Source organism: Marmota flaviventris, chromosome 1 (assembly GCF_047511675.1).
Source record: "Marmota flaviventris isolate mMarFla1 chromosome 1, mMarFla1.hap1, whole genome shotgun sequence".
In the NCBI taxonomy this organism is placed as follows: domain Eukaryota; kingdom Metazoa; phylum Chordata; class Mammalia; order Rodentia; family Sciuridae; genus Marmota; species Marmota flaviventris.
Window position 1 is genome coordinate 987,079 of NC_092498.1, and position 20,038 is coordinate 1,007,116.

Genomic DNA, 20,038 nt, shown 5'->3' on the forward strand with positions numbered 1-20,038 from the left:
TTTGTTTGAAGAACACCAACTTGGTGAAAATGCTCTCGAATTAAGCTTTACATTTTCAAAGGGTGGTATACTTGAAGAGCATGAATGTATCTGATATGTAGAGAAGCCAGTAATGGTTAGTGTCACAGTTACATAGGTGTCCATTAACTAAGTTTAACTTTACATTAGAACTTAACAGGCTCAAACTGTTCTCAGGTGTATACATAAGTATACATGTCAGTTACATACATTTATGAAGTAATCATTTAGAAGAGTTTGAAACAGGTACAAACCCCAATTCTTTCAAGACTTAGTTTTCCTAAGTAATAAAACTTAGAAGATACCAGAAATTATCTTGATAGGTAAGAGCAGATCAGTGTTTAAAGGAGCCCTTATTGTTTTTCAACATAGAAAATTAGCATATTAACGGTTACATTCTGAAACAATCCTTATGAAATTTATGAATTTAGACAAATTAGTCTTTTTAAAACCTTTTTACAGTACTTTAGTTGAAATAAAGCTGAAACTTTATTCTTTGCATATTAAATTATACCTGTCAGGATTTTAACTCTTAGTAACCTTGTTTTTAGGATAAGACCCAGAAACAAGCAATCTTGAACTCTTTTTTTCATTTACTAATTTATAAAAACACATTTAATATATCCTAATATATGTTACCTTGTGGAATTGAAGAAAAACCAAGTGTTCTTGAATTTATACTTAGTTGATGTTTTAGTTTTTTTGCTTTGTAAATTAATCAGATGTCTCTTCTCACAAACATATTTATGGAGATTAATCACATTTATGTTAAAATTAATTTACTCATATCAAGCTTATATTACCCATGAAATCAAGGTATCTAATAAGTCTACTTAACACTTTGAGTCAGTTATTTCTTACAAAGAAAATTCCTTAGAAGTAATAGACATTGAACTTTAAATATTTTATAAAAATCAATACTATCTTGATTGGCTGGCTACCTAAAAACTTGTGGTTAGTAATCTTAAAGACATCTTTATTCATACCTATTTAATCAATTTCAGTTATGTGAACTGAAAGGCATTTGGATCCATTTCTTTTTTAAAATTGATGAGTGCTCATTTACCTATATGCTAATTTTGGTACCATGTAATATTATAAACACAAGCACATATGTAAACATAACATACAATACAAGATGTGCACAGAAACACACAGAACAGACGGGAAACAATGATTTTGTACCTTTTTACCAAATATTAAATCCCTATGGGTAGGAGACAGAAGAACTATCAGATTTAAGCCCTTACAAATTAAAATAGAGTCTGTTGCAGACTTTTACAGTATGACTGAGACCTGGGTAGGATCTGTGCTTTCCATTTTCTTCCCTATCCCTAGGCCTAGAATTTTTCCTGGAGATTCTTGTGCTCAGTGAGTTCAAATAAAACAACAGTATTTTATCATCTGTGGCTTCTTTTTCCCTTTGTCCTAGGACTGTCTTTACACTATTTTAACATAAGACCCGGAGGTTATCTGGGGTCTTTCCCCTGCTGGCATCCCTTTCTCCACATTAGAGTCTTTATTTAGACACTCACCCCCACCTCTGGAGGGTCCTTGCACTCCCCATCCCAGGCTTCTTGGCAGGCTCTCATATTTCTGAATAGATGCTCATTCCCCCCTTTTGGAGGATTCAGTCACCTCCAGGATGTCCTGACCACCAAGGAAGTACTCTTTGGGCTTTCAATCATACTTTATTGATTTATCTGTCGGTTTCTCCACCCATACTACATAGTCTAGGCTACTGTACTGATGGAATAAGATCTGAAATGATGTGCAATGATTCTATTGCTATATTTCTGTTTTTCCAAGCAGTTTTGGTGACTTTAGTTAATTTGTTATTCCATATAAATTGCTTGTCTGTACCTACAAAGAATCTTGCTGAAATTTGTACCAGAATTATGTCAAACCTTTACAGTGTATCAATTTAGGGAGAATTAACATAATTTTACATTGAGACTTTAGATCTATGAACATGGCTTATCTGTCATTTATTTAGATCTTTGATTTCTTTCATCCCATTGTGTAATTTCCAGTACACAAGTCCTATACATGTTTTGTTAGATTCATCCCTAAGTATTTAAACTTTCAAGCAACTATAAATAGTATTTAATGTCAGTTCTCTTTGTATGTATGTAGGAAATGAACTTATTAGTTCTAGGAGGTTTTTCTTTCTTTCTTTTATAGATTCCTTGGGAGTTTCCATGTAGACAGCCATGTCATCTGGAAATAGGTACAGTTTTCTGATATGCATGTTTTATTGCCCTTATTTCCCCTTGCAGTGGTCGGAATTCTCAGCACTCTGTTGAATATGGTGGTGAGAGTGGACATCTTTCTTTGTTCCAAACCCCCAGTAGAGAACCTTTGGTTTGTGCCAATAGGTGTGGCTGGCTTTAGCCTCAGGGGTTTTTCAGGGCAAAACGTTGACCAGTTGTTATCAATTTTGGTTATCCTTGATTCTTTTTTTTTCTGACAGTTTTAATGATAAATGGGCATTACATTTTTCAGTTGCTTTTTCTGCCTTGATTGTTATGATGGTTTGATTTTTATTCTTCTTTGGTCTATTAATATTGTAGATTACACTGATTTTATTTCTGAATAGTGAACTAGCCTCTCCTTTTATGTGGAAATAAACCCTGTGGTGAATGATCATTTTCATATATTGCCAGATGTTATTTGCACATGTTTTTAAAGGTCGTTTGCATCTACACTCATGAGGGATATTGGTCTGCAGGTTTCTTTTCCTGTACTGTCATGGTCTGCCTTTGATATCAGATTAGTAGTGGCTACATGAAACGGAGTGGAAACTGTTTCCTCCTCTTCTGTTTTCTGGAAGAGATTATGTGGAATTTATGTTAATGCTTCTTTAGACGTTTGGTAGGATTCTTCTAAATTCTCCATTTGGGCCTGCATGTTTATTTTGTGGGGAGGTTTTAAATTCTGAAGTCCAGTTCCTTAATAGTTACAGGGTTATTAAAACTCTCTGTCTTGAGTTGGATCAATTATGGTAGTTTATATTTTTCCAGGCCTCCACCATTTCACCAATGTTGTCAAAAGTTTATGTGGGTAAAGTTGTTGATTCTCTTATTATCCTTTCGATGTCTACAGTGATATTCCCTGTTTTATTACTTATATTGGCAATTTGTTATATCTTTTTTCATTTTTCTTGCTAGAAGTTTGTCGGTTTTACTGATCTTTTCACAGAACTAGTTTTTGTTGTCACATTTTTCTCTGTCTTTTTCTAATTTAAATTTCATTGACTGGGGCTGGGGTTGTGGCTCAGCGGTAGAGCACTCACCTAGCATGTGCGAGGCCCTGGGTTCGATCCTCAGCACCACATAAAAATAAATAAACAAAATAAAGATATCTTGTCCAACTACAACCAAAAAATTAATATTTTTTTAAAAAAAATTTCATTGACCTATCATTCTCTTCCTTCTACATTCTTTGGGTTTATTTTACTGTTCTTTATGTAGATTCTTGATTGGAATTTAGATTGCTGATTTGAGTCCTCTCTTTGCCTAACATAAGCCTTCAGTGCTAAACATGCCCCTCACAGCTCTGCTTTAACTGTGAGCCGTAATGTTGGGATCTTGCTGCACTTTGGCTTCATCCAGTACAGTGTGCTTTACCACCTTGGATTCCCTTTGGTCCAGGGATAACTTAGAAATATGTTGTTCGCTTTCTGGGCGTCTGGAGATTTCCCCATTATTTTCCTGAGGCTGATTACCAGCAGGCCTCTGCAGTGTTAGGAACACTCTGTGAATGGTCCTGTTCCTTCCCAGCTGCTGAGGCCTGTGTGCTAACTGGGATGTGGTCCTGGCCCATGCTGCATGGGTGGCTGATGGGATGCGTTCCGCTGTGGCTGGGTCGTGCTCCACCAGTGCCCACCGGGCCTTGTTGCCCAGTGGCACTCATGAGTTCTTGTCTGCATCTGCTGGTTTTCTATTTAAATAGTTTTTTTTTATCATTTGCTGAGAAAGTGATGTGAAACTAACAGCTCTAATTGTGAATTTTCTTTTTCTTTTTCTTTTTTTTATAAATTTGAAGATTTTTTTAAGAGAGAGAGAGAGAGAGAGAATTTTAATATTTATTTTTTAGTTTTCAGAGGACACAACATCTTTTTTTTTTTTTTTATGTGGTGCTGAGGATTGAACCCGGGCCGCACGCATGCCAGGCAAGCGCGCTACCGCTTGAGCCACATCCCCAGCCTGGAATTTTCTATTTCTTCTTTAGTTCGATCAACTTCTGCTCCACATATGTTGCTGCTCTGACATTTGGTGCATGCCTGTTTAGGACTGCTGCGTCTTGGTGGATTAACCCTTCTATCACCATGTAATTTTCCTCTCTCTCTTAATTTTATTTTCTCTGATGATTCATTTATCTGATATTAAAGTACACATTGCTGCTGCTCTTTAATGCCTGTATTTTTCCCATATTTTTACTTTCATTCTTCCTATTTGTTATATTTGAAGTTAGTTTAACAGGTAACATAGTTGAGTAGTTTTAAAAATCCTCTCAGCCAATTCCTGTTTTCATTGATGTATTGACATTCAGTCTAGTCCTTGATATTCTAGAACTTAAATGTTTGATTTTTTGTTTCCTAGTTTTTACTTCTCTGTTTTTATTTCCCTCCCTTTAAGTTATTTTAGCATTGGGGAATCCATTTTAATTTTTCGGCTATGCTTTTGAACTGATGTTTTTGATATCTTGATGCCTTTCTTCGTGTAGATATATAATTACATATCATAGCTTGCTGGTGTCTGTTTTACCAGTTAAATGAACACAGTTTACTGGTCTTCATGTGTATATGATTGTTAATACTCCTCCTGCATGGTCTCAGAAGAAACCGTGCTCACACTGGAGCTCAAGAGGAGGAGGCACCTGTATTTACCGGTGTTGTTGCCTGCCCTGTTCTTTCCTGATTCGTAGGGTGCTGCTTTCATCCTCTCCTTTCTGTTTAGAGTAGTTCATTTAGCTCTTCTCTTTCCTTGATTTAGATCATCTCAATGTCTCCTCGTTCCTGAAGGGTTTTCCCTGGCTCTGTGGATTGGAGAGCTTGACGGTTTCCTTCTCATTCCTGTAGGATATTCTCATGGGCTGCATGGATGGGTAAATCGACGGATCTTGGGCCGACTCTTCTTGTTCTTTAGCACTTGAAAATCTGCTATTTCCGGTGACTTCCAGGGTTTCTGAGGAGAAATCCTCTGTCATATGAATCATGTTTTGCATGTAAAGAAGGCATCATTTTTCTGTGTCTTTGTGAAGACTTTTTCTTTGAGGTCATCAGAAGTTAAATCATAATGAATCTTGGAGAAGAATCAGGATCATCCTGTTTGGGGTGTATTCAGCTTCCTGAAGTTTTAAGTTTTTGTCTTTTGTCAAAACTGAGAGGTTTTCAGCCATTATTTTTCCGAGTTTCTTTGGGCCCTGCCTTCTTTCTCCTCTACTTCTGAGGCATTTGTGGCATGAACGGCGGATCTGTGGTCACGGCCTCAGAGTTCTGAGCCTCTGCTCATTTTCCAGACCGCTCGCTCTCCATGGCTGAATCGGAGGATTTGTGTGGTTCTGTCTCCATGTCTGACTCTCCCCTCTTTCTGTAGAACATGTGTTTCTTACTGTACTCCTCAGTCATGAGACTCCCATCGGGGTCTTCCTCATACCACCCGTGTTGGCGGGGATGCTGCTCTTGGCCTGTCTCAGGTGTGCGCACAGTGGCTTAGGAGGCAGTGTCATCATGGCGCCATGGGGTCTCACACCTCTCATCCCAGGGCTGGTATCTCTTGATTCTCTGTGTTCTTTCAGTTTGAGGCATTCTTGGTTCTTCTTGTAAGCAATGATTTTCAATTGAAACTGGTTACTTTTGTATATTATGAGACTTTGAAGCTCATGCAAAAGCTTTTTCTACACTGCCCGGCCAGGGAGAGCATGGGTGCTGGGAGGTAGAAGCCCAGGCCCACTCACCTCTGTGGACACCTGAGGGCAGGGCGGGAGTTTCCACCCCTGGGGTCTCCTTACTCTGCCTCCCTTGACGTCACCCAGGGGGGTGGGATGCCTCTCACACTTAGGCCCAGAGAGCACTTCACGGGGATGCTGAAGCACCCAGGTCTTTGCCTTACCTCAATTTTCACCCAAGAGCACGGTTCCTCCTCCTCCCAGAGAGGCTCAGTGGTCTGGTTAGGGTCCTGGGCCCTCCTTGCACTCCCACATACGGCCTTTTCTGGCTGACCAGCAGTTGCCCTAACAATGGAGCCTTTATTGTAGGTCCCACCTCAACATAGCTCAGGCTTCCATGCTGTTGAGATACTTGAATTTCAGTTGCCTAATTTTATAAATGAAATTGTTTTCCTGGAATTTCCCTTTTGTGCCCTTGATTTTGTTTCCTGATAAAGATGAATATTATGGCTATCCTTGGGGAATGCCATACTTAAAATGTGCTTTTTTTCTAAATCCAAAGGGCTAGATGTTGTTTCAACTTGCAAAATCTCTTCATTGGAGATGCCCCTGGGGTGGGTGAAGCAGAGCCCTGGACGGTGCCCTCTGCAGGGGCTCTCTTCAGTTGCTTTCACTAGAGGGTGGGTTTGCTTTCAGTCAAGTTCAGCCACACCGGAGTGTGTGCAGCAGTGGTTGTGGGTCACTGTCCCTACAGTGACCCAGTCTCTGTGTGTCACACGCCAAAGACAGCTACTTAGCACAAGCAGAAGGCCACCTGCCTTGGTAGTGATGCCGCTGGGCCTTCTGGGACCTAGGACTGTGGCCTCTGTTTGGATTGCCATGTGTAAACTTGGAACAATTTAGATTTGCATTTGAAAAAAATATCTAAGTGTGTTCTTGAAGGCCAATCACGTCTACTGAGCTGTCTTTCGATTCCATCCAGAGTGTGTGTTCTGGACTTGCAGCACACACACGCACAGAGCCATTCTGATTTGAAGATTTTAGTAATGTGTTTTGTACAGGGCATAAAACTATACCTCTGTAATTACATGATATTTAGTGATTAGATAATTATGGATAATTGCATGGGGTAGTTCTAAGTGTGAAAGTGTTACCATAAGATCTAAAATGTACAAATTGCATAATAATTATTCTTAGGAGTTATTTGGTAATTCTGAGCCTAATTATCATGTGATCCACAGCGCATGTAATTAATGCATAATCACATGGATTTTGCCTTCACAACTGCTTTGCCCTTGTTGTAAGTCTCTTTGTCATAACATTCGAGTGTGAATACAGTGTCACTGGTTCCCAGAGGCAGTGCGTCAAGCCCCGTGGCAGTCGCTCTCCTGGAGCAACACCCCTTGTTCCACCTGAGCACTTGCTCCCAAGCAGCATGGGGTAAGGGAGGACAAAAATGGCCAAGATGGTGGCAAGCATGGACAAGAACATGCCCTTTGTGGAGGGGAAGCATCTCTTGTTGGGACCAAGGCCTTCGAGGGAGACAGGGTCCCCCTTGGGACCGACATCACATTTGGCTTAAGGGTCTTGCTTCAGCCATAGCCAGCACCATTGTGCTTGTTGGAAACAATGGGAAAAGTGTCAGTCGTCTTTTTGGTCTAGAGATTTGAGAGAGTTGGACTCCGTGAAGAAGACCTGACTAGTAAGGAGCAGTGGGGGATCCCCGGCTTGTATGTGGTGTCAGCAGTGTGAGGGAGCCATCCGGGATGTGGTGCAGGCAGAAGCACGGCCAAACTTCTGAATCAGTAACTCAGTTTTCACCCCTGTCCCCACAGGCTTCACGTGGCAAGATGACTCTACCCAGCGTGTGATGGCACAGGAGCTCGCAAACCTCCCCAGAGCCTACCCACAGCCTCTGGAATCTTCCAGCCGAGCCAGGTATGCACAGTCTCGGGTTACTCTAGGGTCTAGGGTTGCCCCTCAACCGCAGTCACATTATTAAGCTGGGTTGTGTCGTAGCAAGCACCCCAGTCTTCCTGGTGGGAAGCTTCAGAAGGTCAGCTGTCTGTGAGGAAGAGACTTCTTGCTCTGCTGTATCCTGACCCATGAGAGGAGGCCACATTGCTTGTCACCAAGAGGCGGGCCAAGATTTTCTTCCATGGCTCCTTTGGGAAATCCTGCATCTTTAGGCCTCTGTGCATGCGGAGGTCAAGAATCCCCTCTTCTCAGGAGGAAGTCTCCCCACTGCAGGACAGGCAGAAAGACCTCACCGTACAGTAGCTTGAAGCAGGCCGCCGGTTCAGACATGTGCTCACTCCCTCTGTCTCACACATGCTGCCACAGGAGGTAGTGAGTACAGCAGCCCCATCCTGCAGGTGGAGAAAAGCAGCCCAGACAGACACAGCAGGCGAGCAGGGCTGCCGGCGTCTGCACCGCTGTTTTTCATGTTAAAAGCACACACAGGGACTTTCCTAGGGTTTCTGTTTGGACAGTCCATTTTTTTTTTCCTGAGAGAAAACATCTAGGACCACAGTCTTTAGTTAGAAAATCCCCATGGCACAGAGATCTAGATCTCCACCTCCGTGCTCATTGAATGGGTGAGGCAGTGTCCTTGTAGGGTCTGGGGAGCAGGAGAGCAGCAGATGGCGACTGCAGCACACAGCCACACCAGAGGGCGGGACCTGCCTTCGCTCCTGCGCACCTCTCTGCCTATAGTGCCTTTATGAAAGAGAAGTGCCACTACGGTCCTTGGTGGGCACAGGACGTTTCTGTGGAGCCCCTCACGTGTTCCCTGGAGCTGCCTTCAGTCCCATTTTCTGGCCTCCTGCTGCTCTTCACGGCATTCCTGGTGACTCCCAGATGACGCCTCCACCAGGCTCAGGGGTGGGTGGGACCTGGGAGGGGCCAGGGACCCGGGCACCGAGAAAACTTGGCTCCAGGAGTCCAGGAGGTGGTAAGTGGCTGAGGAGCAACTGCCTAAGTGGGAGACACATGGCCACCCAGCACCTGGGAGACTTTAAAGGACACCAGACAGGCTCCTGGACCTCACGGTCCCGACTGCATGGCACTGGTCACCTTCCAAGGCCGTGTTATGCAGGATGTAGTTTGTCTTGGCTTTTATTTTCATTATCAGTGAGATGAAGAGTTGAAGCGTCATACGTAGAGACTGGAGTGTTCTTGTGGATGTCCTGTGCGTGGTCCTAGTCCCTGTAAAACCGCGTCTGGTCCTGCAGTTGTTTCCTTGAGGATGGATGGGGTCTTCCATGCAGGCTTGTCTTGTAGAGGTGGTTTCCATCTGTGTCGGGGTGCCACTAGGTGCACCTGTGGGGGAAGGCAGAGGGCCCGCTGCTCTCCTGGGCTGGCTGTCTCCATTCTTCCCTTCCTGGTAGGACTGGAGAAGAACTGTTCACTGGCTGTAGGACAGAGGCCCTCCTTGGGCAGAGGTGGTGGACATTCTCTACCCATGTCCTCAGCCCCTGCCACCCTGCAGCTATATCTGGCTCTGCGGCTCTGCTGATGAGCTTCCCAACGTCTCTCCTTATTGTTCTGCCATTTGAAGATGGAGCTCAGATGCTTCCCGCCTTGGCTGCCATTCACCTATCAGAATTGCCGTTCCTGCCTTCGCCTCATTGGTGCTGCCTGATTAATTTGTGGTCATCTTCCCTTGGACTCAGTTTGAAGGGTGGACTCTTAAAAGCCCTTTGGGCAGCCCAGTGGGGAATCTACCGCAGCAGGTCCTGGTTTTCCTCCTCCACGTCCCCTGGGGACCAGGCCTGGGTGCCTTGAATCTTCTTTAGTATCTGTAGCTGTCTCTCATTTTGGATCCCCTGTGGCTGTCTTCTCCTGGCCTCACCTCGCCGTGAGGGGGTGCTGGGTGGGAACCCTCCTCCTTCGGCTTCTTTCCTTCCTCGCTGCTCCTCCTGGGTGTAGGGTCTGACCTGGCGCCTGCTCCTGGCTCTCACCCTGGCCAGGCACACACAGTGTCCTCACTTGTTGAGGGAAGGCAGGAGGGGGCCAGGGTCTCCCGGTGCTGTTGTGTGGTGACTGCACCACCCGTGACTCCGCCGGTGTCTTTGCTTCGTCATTTTGGGGCATTCTGCGGGCTCCTCTGTCACCTGGGGGCAGCAGCTAGCGCTCCGCACGTTTGGCTGTTGTTCCTCAGAGGAATAAGTAATGTGCCACACCAACAGTTTGTTCGGAGTAAAGAGGAGATGAGGACTGGGTCTTCCGGGAAGTCTGGTCCTGGGCCGACCTGAGCCAGAGCCTGCTCCCTGCACACAGTGCCTCATCAGAGCAAGCCGCGTGGACGAGGAGACATGGGACCGTGGACGCTGCCGTGAGGGGCCTGTGAGCCGGACACCTCCAGAGAACTTGTGGTGGCTGCGAAGGTTTCGTGTGAGGAGAGAAATGGCCCAAAACGGACTTGAGTGCAGCAGGGAGGTGCCGGCTGTGAAGCTCTTTGCTGTGGTTCTGATCCTGATTTGGATTTTTCCCTCTGACATCTGGGTGACAGCTTTAAGCATCACATATGCTGGGGTCCAAGGCCAGTTCATCCGGGTGCACAAGAATAGTGGAGTCCTTAGTGTGAAACACTCTCCACCTTTTTGAAGTGGAAAATGTGTTCTTACAGTGGTTTGACCTGCTTCACGCTGGATGACAGGGCAGGAGTCAGCCTGCAAGTTAATTGCTACAGCGTCGTGCAGCATGGTAATGAAGGCCATCGTCACCCACAGTGCAGGGTCACAAACAAGCCTCCGTGGTGGACAAGGCATGGGAGGATGGACAGACCATCGAAAGACTCATTTATGAGCTAGCTCTGTGTATTGATTAGCAGTTAGTGAGAGGAATAGACAAAATATCCAAGTAAATTGACTTTGAGTTAGATTACTCCCTGATAGCATGTAACCTGAAGTTTCATCCATTAAAAAATGGTCTTGGGAGCTATAGCCATGGTTTGAAGGCAGCGAGCTGTGAGTTACTTGATAAATCACATTTCTTTTTAAGGCTAAGCCATACGCCTAGAGGAAGCACTGGAAATGAAATCAAGGCAGGTTCATCCACTGAGATTCTTAAGATCAAATAGGAAGATTTTTGGTAAATCTCAGCCTTAAGTTTTTTTTTTATTGTCATGTGATAACTGCATGTTCGTGCATTTGGGTGCTCCTTTTCAACACGGGGCTCCAGCATGGACTGGTCACATCAGGGCCATGAGCCTTTCTGTCCCCGGTCCCCGTCACCTCTTGCTGCGGAGCCTTCAGGCTCCTCTCCTCTCTTCCTCATGAAGTGCACAGTAGGTTCTGGTGAACTGAAGTCACCCCTCCTGTGCTGGGAGCCCCAGAACTCACTCCTGGTACCTGTGACCTGCCGCCCTGCGTTCCCTCTCCTCCCTTCCCAGCCTCTCGTCCTCACTGCTGGACACCCAGGCTGGCTTCTTCCAGCATCCACCTGGGAGAGGACAGGCTCCCACACCTGTCTGTCTGGCTTGCTTCCCTCGACTCGCTGTCCTCCAGCCCCACTTAGAGCTGAATGATCCGCCCGAGTGTACCTGTGCTGTATTTCCTTTGTCCCTCCTCTGCCGGTGGGCACCCAGGTCCAGTCTAGGCCTTGGCTGCGGTGGACCTGCAGCGTCTGGGCCAGTTCTGTGGTCTTGGATACACACCAGAACCTGTTTTCCGTTTCTTGAGGAGCCTCCGTCCGTATGTTCTCCATAAAGGTCCAGTTTACGTTCCCACCAACAGGGTGCGGGAGCTCGCTTTTCTTCTTGTCCCAGCCAACACTTTATTGTTTGGTAATCACCATCTTAAACGGGGCAAGATGATGTCTCATTGTAGCTTGGATTCGTACCCCCTGCTAGTTAGTGATGTTGGCATTTAGAATATGTACTACACACAGCCCTAATGTGAGTCATCCTTCTTGAGAACCAGGCATTCCCTATGAAGACCTTGGCTGGAGCCACCCAAGGTCACTTTCATTGGGGAATTTATGATGAGCCATGACCACCTAAAACCCCAGTGCGCTTCCTGCAGAGCATGAATTGGCAGAGACCTGGGTCTAGGTACCACGTGGTGCGTGTGGACTCCTGCCTCCTGGTCATGGCATGGGCTGCTGTGTGCGCCTCCCAAGATCCTGCACACCTGAGCTGCCCATTCCCAGGCTGGTGGTATCAATGGTGCCTGCGCCCACTGAGGCCAGCCTCTCCCTGGACAGGCAGTGGAGACTGTGGTGCTGCGCGCTGGTGAGGGGCCACCAGCTACAACACAGACCCTCCTGGCCCCCAGCCTGCCCCTCCTGCTCCCCGCCTCTCACTCTTCCTCTTACACGTGGATGTCCTCCACTTGTTGGCCATATTTCAGCTTTGTCTCCTGCACTTGGCCCTTAGGGGGCATTGTGGGAACAGGGTGTGCGCTGGCGCTCTTTGAGACACTCGACAGTTCCTCACGCGGGCTTAGGACACGGGCACTGCTGGGCCGACCCACTCTCTTTGCCAGAACTCTGAGGCTCAAGCAGTGCCTGGAGAAATCTGCACTCGCAGTCAAGGAGTGGGAGGTGCAGGTGGGCGCACAGGTTTGGACTCGCACAGTGCTCTTGCTTGGAAGGCAGAGGCCCTGCCACATGCATCCCACACGCCTGTCCGTGTGTGGCAACTTGTCAGCATGGAGCAGACCCATGACTCCTCCATGGTCTCCTTTGTTTTTCAGGTCCCCACAACAGGATGTTGGAGAGAACTGGCGATATGACCTGGAGAGTGAGGTGGCCCTGGCCAAAGCCCTCCAGCGCTACCTGCCCTTCCTGGAGGCCCTGTCCCAGGCCACCGCCTCAGACGTGCACCCCAGGCTGCAGCACGAGAACTCGCCATCCCAGGTGATGCTTGTGGCCTCCCTGCGGTGTCCAGGCTTGGTCTTTCGCCTCCTCTGCAGCTGTCTCCAGAGTGACCGTGTCTGAGTGGCCCACTGACCACGGGCTCCCCTCAGCTCTCCTGCTGTACCAGGCTGCTGGACAGTGTAGTGAAGAGCAGGGCCCTGAGGGCAGGTCCCGGCTGTTAAGGTTGCAGTGTCTCCCAAGCGCAGTGCCCAGCCCTGCCACAGGCTCTCTACCTGGGGTGCACGTCTAGCAGCCTCAGGGAATGGGTCCTCAGAAGCCCTTTGGGACAAGGTATTGTCGGTCCAGAAAAACTCAGCACTGAGAACACAGGCGGCAGACCTGGAGCAGGTCAGAGCTCTGCTTCACCCTTTAAGGAGAGGGCCCAGGTCAGCAGTGGGCACGCAGCACCATCAGGGGAGTGGGGGGCACTGAACATGGGAGTTGGGAGGTTGGTGTCCAGAGTTGATGCTGTAGCTACTACATCTCAGGGGACCCCTTGTCCTGGAAAACTGCCCAGGAGGACATCCCAGGAGAGCATAGGGGTCTGGGTGCCAGGGACAGAGGGCAGGCAGTCCCAGGTGTGATGTGCAGCTGCCTGCCCCTTCTCTCCAGGGCCAGGCTTGCCCGCAGGGCCCAGGGAAAATTTCATCTTAGACCAGGGCAAGAGCTGCTCTGGGGGCACTGCCCTGAGTGAAGCCCACCCAAAGGCAGGTTTTAAAGGCACATGATAGGATCCCAGTGGACCTTGCACATGGAAAGAGGATGTTTCCTGGCACCCGGGCTTCCCCTTGCATGCACACAGGAAGGAGAGGGTGCTGGAAAGGCGGTCCCGGAGCCCAGAGCATAGTGCCTTCTGATGGTCAGCATTAGGGTCCAGCGCACTCAGCACTTCTCTTTTGCTGGTGGGTAGTCACCTCCACTCGGATGGGACAAGGTTCTCTTTCTGAGGCTGGAACTGTTACTGAACACTGAGGAAAGCTTGGGACTTTCCCAAACTGGTCTCCTCAGGAGGTGTGGCAGCTCTGTAAAACACATGGAAGCAACTTGGCCAAGTTTTCATTATTTTTCTGTCTCGAGCCATTGAAATTGCTCAAGTGATTCTGGCTGGCACACTGGGTCAGGCCCATGGACCCAAGGCACATTCCTTCCAGAGGGTGCACTGAGCAGAGACCTGCAGAGCCCATAGAGGATCTTGGAGGACTGGGCTACAGGCATTGGCCCCAGAGATGGTCTAGTAGAATGCACTGGAACAGGCGAGAGTAGGGGGTTGTCAGCCCAGAGCCTCAGAGGAAGCTTGAATGTCAGGAAAGCAGACTGCTCTGTGAGCTGGCCCACCCCAGCTCAGAGATGTGCCCCCAGGACCTTCATCCAGAGTGCAGTCCTCTTACTGCAGAAGCAGAAGAGAGAGGAACAGTGCTCAGAGGCAGAGCCCACATGCCCTACAGACCCTGAAAGGGCCTTGTCCTCAGAGCGTCTCAGGTCCTGCAGAGAACCTCAGCTGCTTGGCTCTGGACCCACCACGTGCTTCTCCTTCAGTTCAGTTCCTCTCCTCATGAGGTGAGAGGGGGGAGAGTCAGATGTGGAATAGAATTTACCCACTGGACACAGAGTGGCCTGAGGTGCACCTGAATGGAAGCCAGGGATCCCCATATCTGCCATGTCCCGTGGCCATTAGCAACCCGGCACGCCAGAAATATGCAGGTGTGACATGGGGCATCAGCAACAAGGGCAGCCATTGCAGACACGTTTAAGTTGAGCTTTGTCCCCATGGCGCCCCTCCTGTGAGCTGGGGTTGGGGGCCGTGGAGTGAAAGCTTCAAGGAGGGCAAGCTTCAGAGGCCTAGGCGGGCTGTCGGGCTGCCAGCTGCGCCATGTCCCGGGAGCCTCTGTGGGTCAGTGGTTCTGCCCGCTGCACAGCACCCCAGCTGGATGCTCCTCAGGCCACAGTGGGGCAGAGAGGCTCAGCCTGCTCACACCAAGCAGCAGACTTGCTGCAGTCTTCCCTGTCCCCAAGTGCCCACTCCTCCCCACACCAGGTGCTGACCCCAGCCCTTCCTGCTCTCCAAGCCCTTCCCTGGGTAGGAGGCAAGTGTAGCTGTCCCTGTGCCAGAGCGCTGGGCCTTGTGAGCTCGTGAGGGGCTGATGGGGGTGTCTTGTGACGTGTCCACTGGCTCTGGTCCTTCCCTGGGGCCTGGGGTGCCAGAGAGGAGAGGCCCTGGTCACAGTCCACATCCCTCCTGCTTCCCTGTGGGAGCAGAAGCCGGCCCTAGTTGCAGCCTGCAGCCCTCAGCAGCCATTCCTGCCCTGGGGTAGGTTTGGTCCCCGTGATATTTAAAGTCCCACCCACACGTGGTTGGCTGTGAGTGCATGATCATCAGGAAGCCAGCTTTCTCTCTCAATACCCCAGGTGAGCTGAGGGACTGTGGCGTCCCGCCCAAGGTCTCAGCAGCTCCATGGTCACGGGTTCTCAGAGGGCTAGCATGGAGCATCTTTGTGCTCAGGGTTCTTCCTCCTGTGTTGGGATAGATGCTTCTCAGTTTTGAAAATTGCATGAAGACTCAAGCTCCTTGTCTTCTCTGTCCAGCGATCAAGGATGCGAGTGCTCATCCCACTCTCCGCCGGCTGAAGCTGAGTGAAGTTGCAGCCAGCTCATGCGCTTAGCTGGGGGGTCTGTCCCACTGGGGATCTGGGCTGCATTCTAGATTCCCCTCAAGTGGTGGAAAGCTTCAGTTGGAAATTTAAGCTTCTTACACTGATGGTCTTTCAAGGTGCAGCCAATTTCCAGTGAATGATGCAGAAATCATGTTTTTCTGTGTATCTGTCACCAAGCACTGAGTCTAGCATGAAGGGTTAGGGGAGTATTCTGCACTCCCTGTCTTCCAAGGCTGTCATCTTGGTGAGTTTACCACAGAAGCCAGAAGGGATAAAGTCACCCACTCCTCCTGAATCAAACTGACCGGCTCACAGCTCTGACGCAGTAATCGAGCTCTTATTGATCACTGGTGTCATTACTTCTGCAAGGTTGGGGGTACCTAACTAACTGGCTCAGAGTCCGTCAGTCATGATATGGAACACTAAGAAGTCCTGCCTTCACTATGCTGCCAAGATGTGAGCTGAAGTCTGTCACTCGGCAGTACCGTTGACTGATGGACTTTGGGAACACTTTAAAAACTCATTTACTATACAAAAAAAAAAAAAAAAGATTGTGCTGAATGCTGGAATTAGAAGATAAAAGTTCCTGCCCTCCAGGATTTATAGTCTTAATGGGAAAGACAGGCAACAAAGAAATAAAAATACAGCACAAAGTGGCACAGGTACAGCGACAGAGGGGACACCTAAAGAACAGGATGGACGGGGGCCAGCTGTGGTCAGTGGGCCAGGAGGGCTTCTAAGAAGACAGACGCTGGAAGAGTGCCTGGAGCCACCGGTTGACAGTGTTGATGGACTCACAGCCCGCTGTACGGAGACCTCCTCCTTTCCCTCCCTCCCTGGCGTGTGGACAACCCGGAGGAGCTGCTGGCCCACAGCTCCCGAGGACACCAGGGAGCTGGGAAGCCGAGAAGCCTGCAGCACTGGGCTCTGGACAGGGAGGGGCTTGTTCCAGGGAGGAGAGGCCGGGCTCTCTTGCCTAGAGTGGAGTGGAAGGGGAGGGTGACCAGAGCCAGGGAGGAGCCCCCTGAGACTTGTGGAGCTGCTGCTGGTGCCTGCGGGCTGATCTGAGGGCAGGCGGTGCAGAGCGGTGGGAAGGCTTTCCTGTGGAAGGCACACCAAGGGAGGCCTGGAGAAGGCCTTCCCAGGGGCACCAGCTCTTGGGCAGCGTGTGGCCCTGCAAAGGCTTGGGTGTGGCAGCTGGAAAAGCCCAGGCAGGTGCAGAGGGAGTGGATGGGTGGCCTGGGGTGCCACACTGGCTGTGCAGCTGCCTGAGCTCCCCCAGGTCAGGAAGCTGTCCCTGACTGCAGAGCAGGGGGCCACACCCTGCCGAGGAAGGCGGCTGAGACCACCCATGCCCACAGGTCTTAAGTGCACCAAGGAGAGGTGTAAACTGGATAAAAATGAAAACTGAGTCTCAACCACATTCTGCTAGGACCAGAGCCCACAAAACATAGGACGGAAGTAAAAGGATGGAGAGAGAGGCCCACTGGAAGAGCAGGGTGCAGAGCCAGAGTTAGACGAAGGCGCCTCAGGTCCTGTGGCAGGGCAGACAGAGGCGTGTGACACTGATCCAACGGCCAGTTCACCCGGAGGACTAAAGCCTCTCTAGGAACCTACGATCAAAGCAAAAACATGCCCGCATTGTCTATCGTGAGCTTTTCAGGGCACCTAGGTGTGTCTGTGGTCTACCGTCATGGCTGCCTGTCCTTGGCCTGTGGTGAGAGCCTGGGCATCAGGCCCAGAGAAAGGGCAGCCTGGGTGCATGTGAAGAATAGTGCCTGTGGGTCGTGGAGGACTTGTTCCTACAACCCCAACCTGGAAACCACACAGGTGTCTGCCTCAAGCCCTCTGGCCCTCCACACATGGAGAGGCGCCACCGTGGGGGACAGTGCCTGGGGACGCAGGGGCCCCCTCCTGCACTTCCACTCAGCTGTGCCCTAGGAAGCCTGTGTGCCAAGGCTCAGAGCTGGAGGACCTTTGACTCATCTTGTGTGCCGCGTCCAGGACGTTCGTTTGATTTAAAACACTCTGCTCACGGAGCATTTTCCCTGGCCCCGGGTGGGAAGCCAAGTTCCCCCAGTGCAAGCTGGGACACTCCAGGGCTCCGCATCCCAAGTTGGCTCACACACTCCCTCACTGAGCACCTGCACCAGCAGCCCCACTGCTCACAGCAATCCAGGGTTCTGACCAGCTGGGGTCATGGTCACCTGCAGACAACCTGCTTAGGAGTCTCCTGTGCACCTGGCTGCCCAAGTGTCTCCGGTGCGGAGTTGCAGGAGTGCTGCTGGGGACAGATGTCAAACACTTCTGCTCCAGACCCATCTTGGCTGTCCCCGCTCCGCTGTCTGGAATTGGCTGAGCAGCTCTCTTGCCAGCCTCCAGGAGACTCCACATTTCCCAGGATCATGCCCAGCCTGGGCCACCCATGGCTTACCTGCCGCAGGAAGACCAGGTGTAAGCACAGCAGCTGTGGGTAGATGATGCCCTGTTTCTATTTTTTATTTGACGGGTGATGTTGCTGTGTGCGAGATGCTACTTTGGTGTTCTCTGACTCTCATGGTTGCTCTCCCCAGTGGGATTCTCCAGAGCTGTGGGTGGACAAGGGAAACAGAGCAGCAGGCCCATGCTGAGGACTTACCACCCATCCCATAGCCGTGTCACAGTGGCCTGCAGATGGAGAAACTGAGGCTGGGAAATAAGTACAGTGTCCACTTTCAGTAGTTAATTGGCAGCAGAGCTGATGACAGAATCCTGGAATTCTTGCCCAACTTTTCTTGACTTTTTTTTGAAGTTAAAAACAGTCTCAGAACCCGCTGAACCCAGGCTCTGTGGATTTCCACAAGGCAGCTGGAGAAGGGGTAGACCCTGTCTGCAGGCGGCAAGCCCCAGCCAGACCCACTTCCACGAGTCTCATCTCCAGTCTTCAGAACAGGGGTAGGTGGGTCCATACAGAGGAGCCACAAAAAGCCACAAAAGGCACGAAAACAGCCCAGAGCAGCTCGGCAGGAGCACCAGCGAATGCAGGTGATTTGGGATTGTTACCCTGTTGAGTGGATTTATGGTCCAAGGTCAGAAAAATGGATCCAAACTCTCAGTCCAGTCCACCCCTGGCTTTCACTTGCTGGGCGTGAGGCTGTAGGTGCCAGCTCACATGCAGACGTGGAAGTGAGTGATAGAGAAGTGACAGAGAGGCAAGGGGCACCAGCGTCTGCTTTGTTCCTTTGTCTTCAGACTCCCCCAGACCGGCAGACCCTAAGTTACCTGCTCATGTCCCCATGTTCGCAGCCACGCTCTTGTTACCGTCAGCTTTCCACGGGTGCCTGGATCCTATACCTGAGGATGTGACCCTGTTGAATCTTGTAGATGTTGTGAGTTCTAAGGTCCTGGATCTAGGGCTCCAGGGCTTCTTGTAGTTCTGATCAGCTGCTCTGCTTTCCTGTAACTGAGTGTGTTTGTTCTGGGGACTGCAGGTCAACAGGAGCCGTCTTCTCCCCCTGCACACAGTGGGCCCTCAGAACTGCACGCTGTTGGACACAGCTCAGGTCCCCAGCATCACCCCCGCATCTCCACACCTTAGACACTTGAGCAGCCAGGCCACAGGAGAATCATAAGCTGGTTGTTTGCACATGAGCGCAGCCCCCAGCCAGGTGTTGAGACAGAGACACAGGTATAGACAACAGAGACTCAGAAACAGATGACAGAAGCAAAGACACAGAGAAATACAGACAGAAAGACACAGAGAGACAGACAGTAGACAGATCCAGACATAGAGACACAGACATAGAAATACAGAACAGAGATAGAAGCACAATACAGAGACAGAGAGAGAGAGAACAGAAACAGAGACACAGACATAGAGATAGAGGCCATAGTCCAATGACAGAGCCGGAGACATAGAGGACACACGCGCTACCCCGATGCTGTCCAGGCCTGAGCGGCTCTCCATTAACGAGCAGAGATGACAGGTGTCTAAGATCCCTACCTACTGCCCCTGGCTTGTGCTCCCAGATCTCACGGCACTGGGTGACCCAGTGGCATCGTGGGCCGCTCATTAGGAAGCCTGTGGACAGCCCCACTGCTGCACGCTTGTCAGGCCCAGTGTGCGTCTTGATCACTGTGCCTGTCAGTGCTGCCTCCAGGCTATGAGGCACATGGAGAAAATGTGTGTTATGTGGTCAGAAGTTGTCCCAATTTGAGTTTCCTGATTTGTTTCCAGTCCTTGGCATGAGAGAATATCTGATGAGTGTGAGGGGCCAGCCTGCAGCCAAGAGTCTCGTGCACTCAGTGTGTCCTGTGGGACTCGGGGACCTCCAGGTCTCCCTAGCAGTCTGAACTGCTGGTGTGCAATCTGGGTAGGAGATGTCCAGGGGATTCAAAAGAAGGGGGCTGATGTTGGCTTTCGCTCCACAACAGGGTCAAGCTGGCAGCAAGCCACTGTTGCTTTTGTGAACTCTCTGAGTGTGCTTCTAATTATAGTCATTGATTTCTCTGACATAACTTCCATAGCACTGTGCAAGCTGTTGGAAGACAGGGTATGTCTGAATCATTGTTCTCCCATGTAATACAGAGCTTAGCACACAGCAGCAGGAGCATGTGATCCTGCTAACGGTGGGCAT

General features: G+C 49.6%; 1 protein-coding gene across 1 annotated transcript in view; it reads left to right on the forward strand.

Annotated features, from left to right (window-relative positions):
- The window catches only part of Ptprn2 (protein tyrosine phosphatase receptor type N2), a 565,071-nt gene that overhangs the window by 128,693 nt on the left and 416,340 nt on the right, over positions 1-20,038 (forward strand). Inside the window, exons 4-5 of the mRNA XM_071605349.1 lie at positions 7,746-7,848; positions 12,609-12,771. Of these exons, the coding sequence (XP_071461450.1) occupies positions 7,746-7,848; positions 12,609-12,771 (266 nt within the window). The remainder of the gene's footprint in view (positions 1-7,745; positions 7,849-12,608; positions 12,772-20,038) is intronic.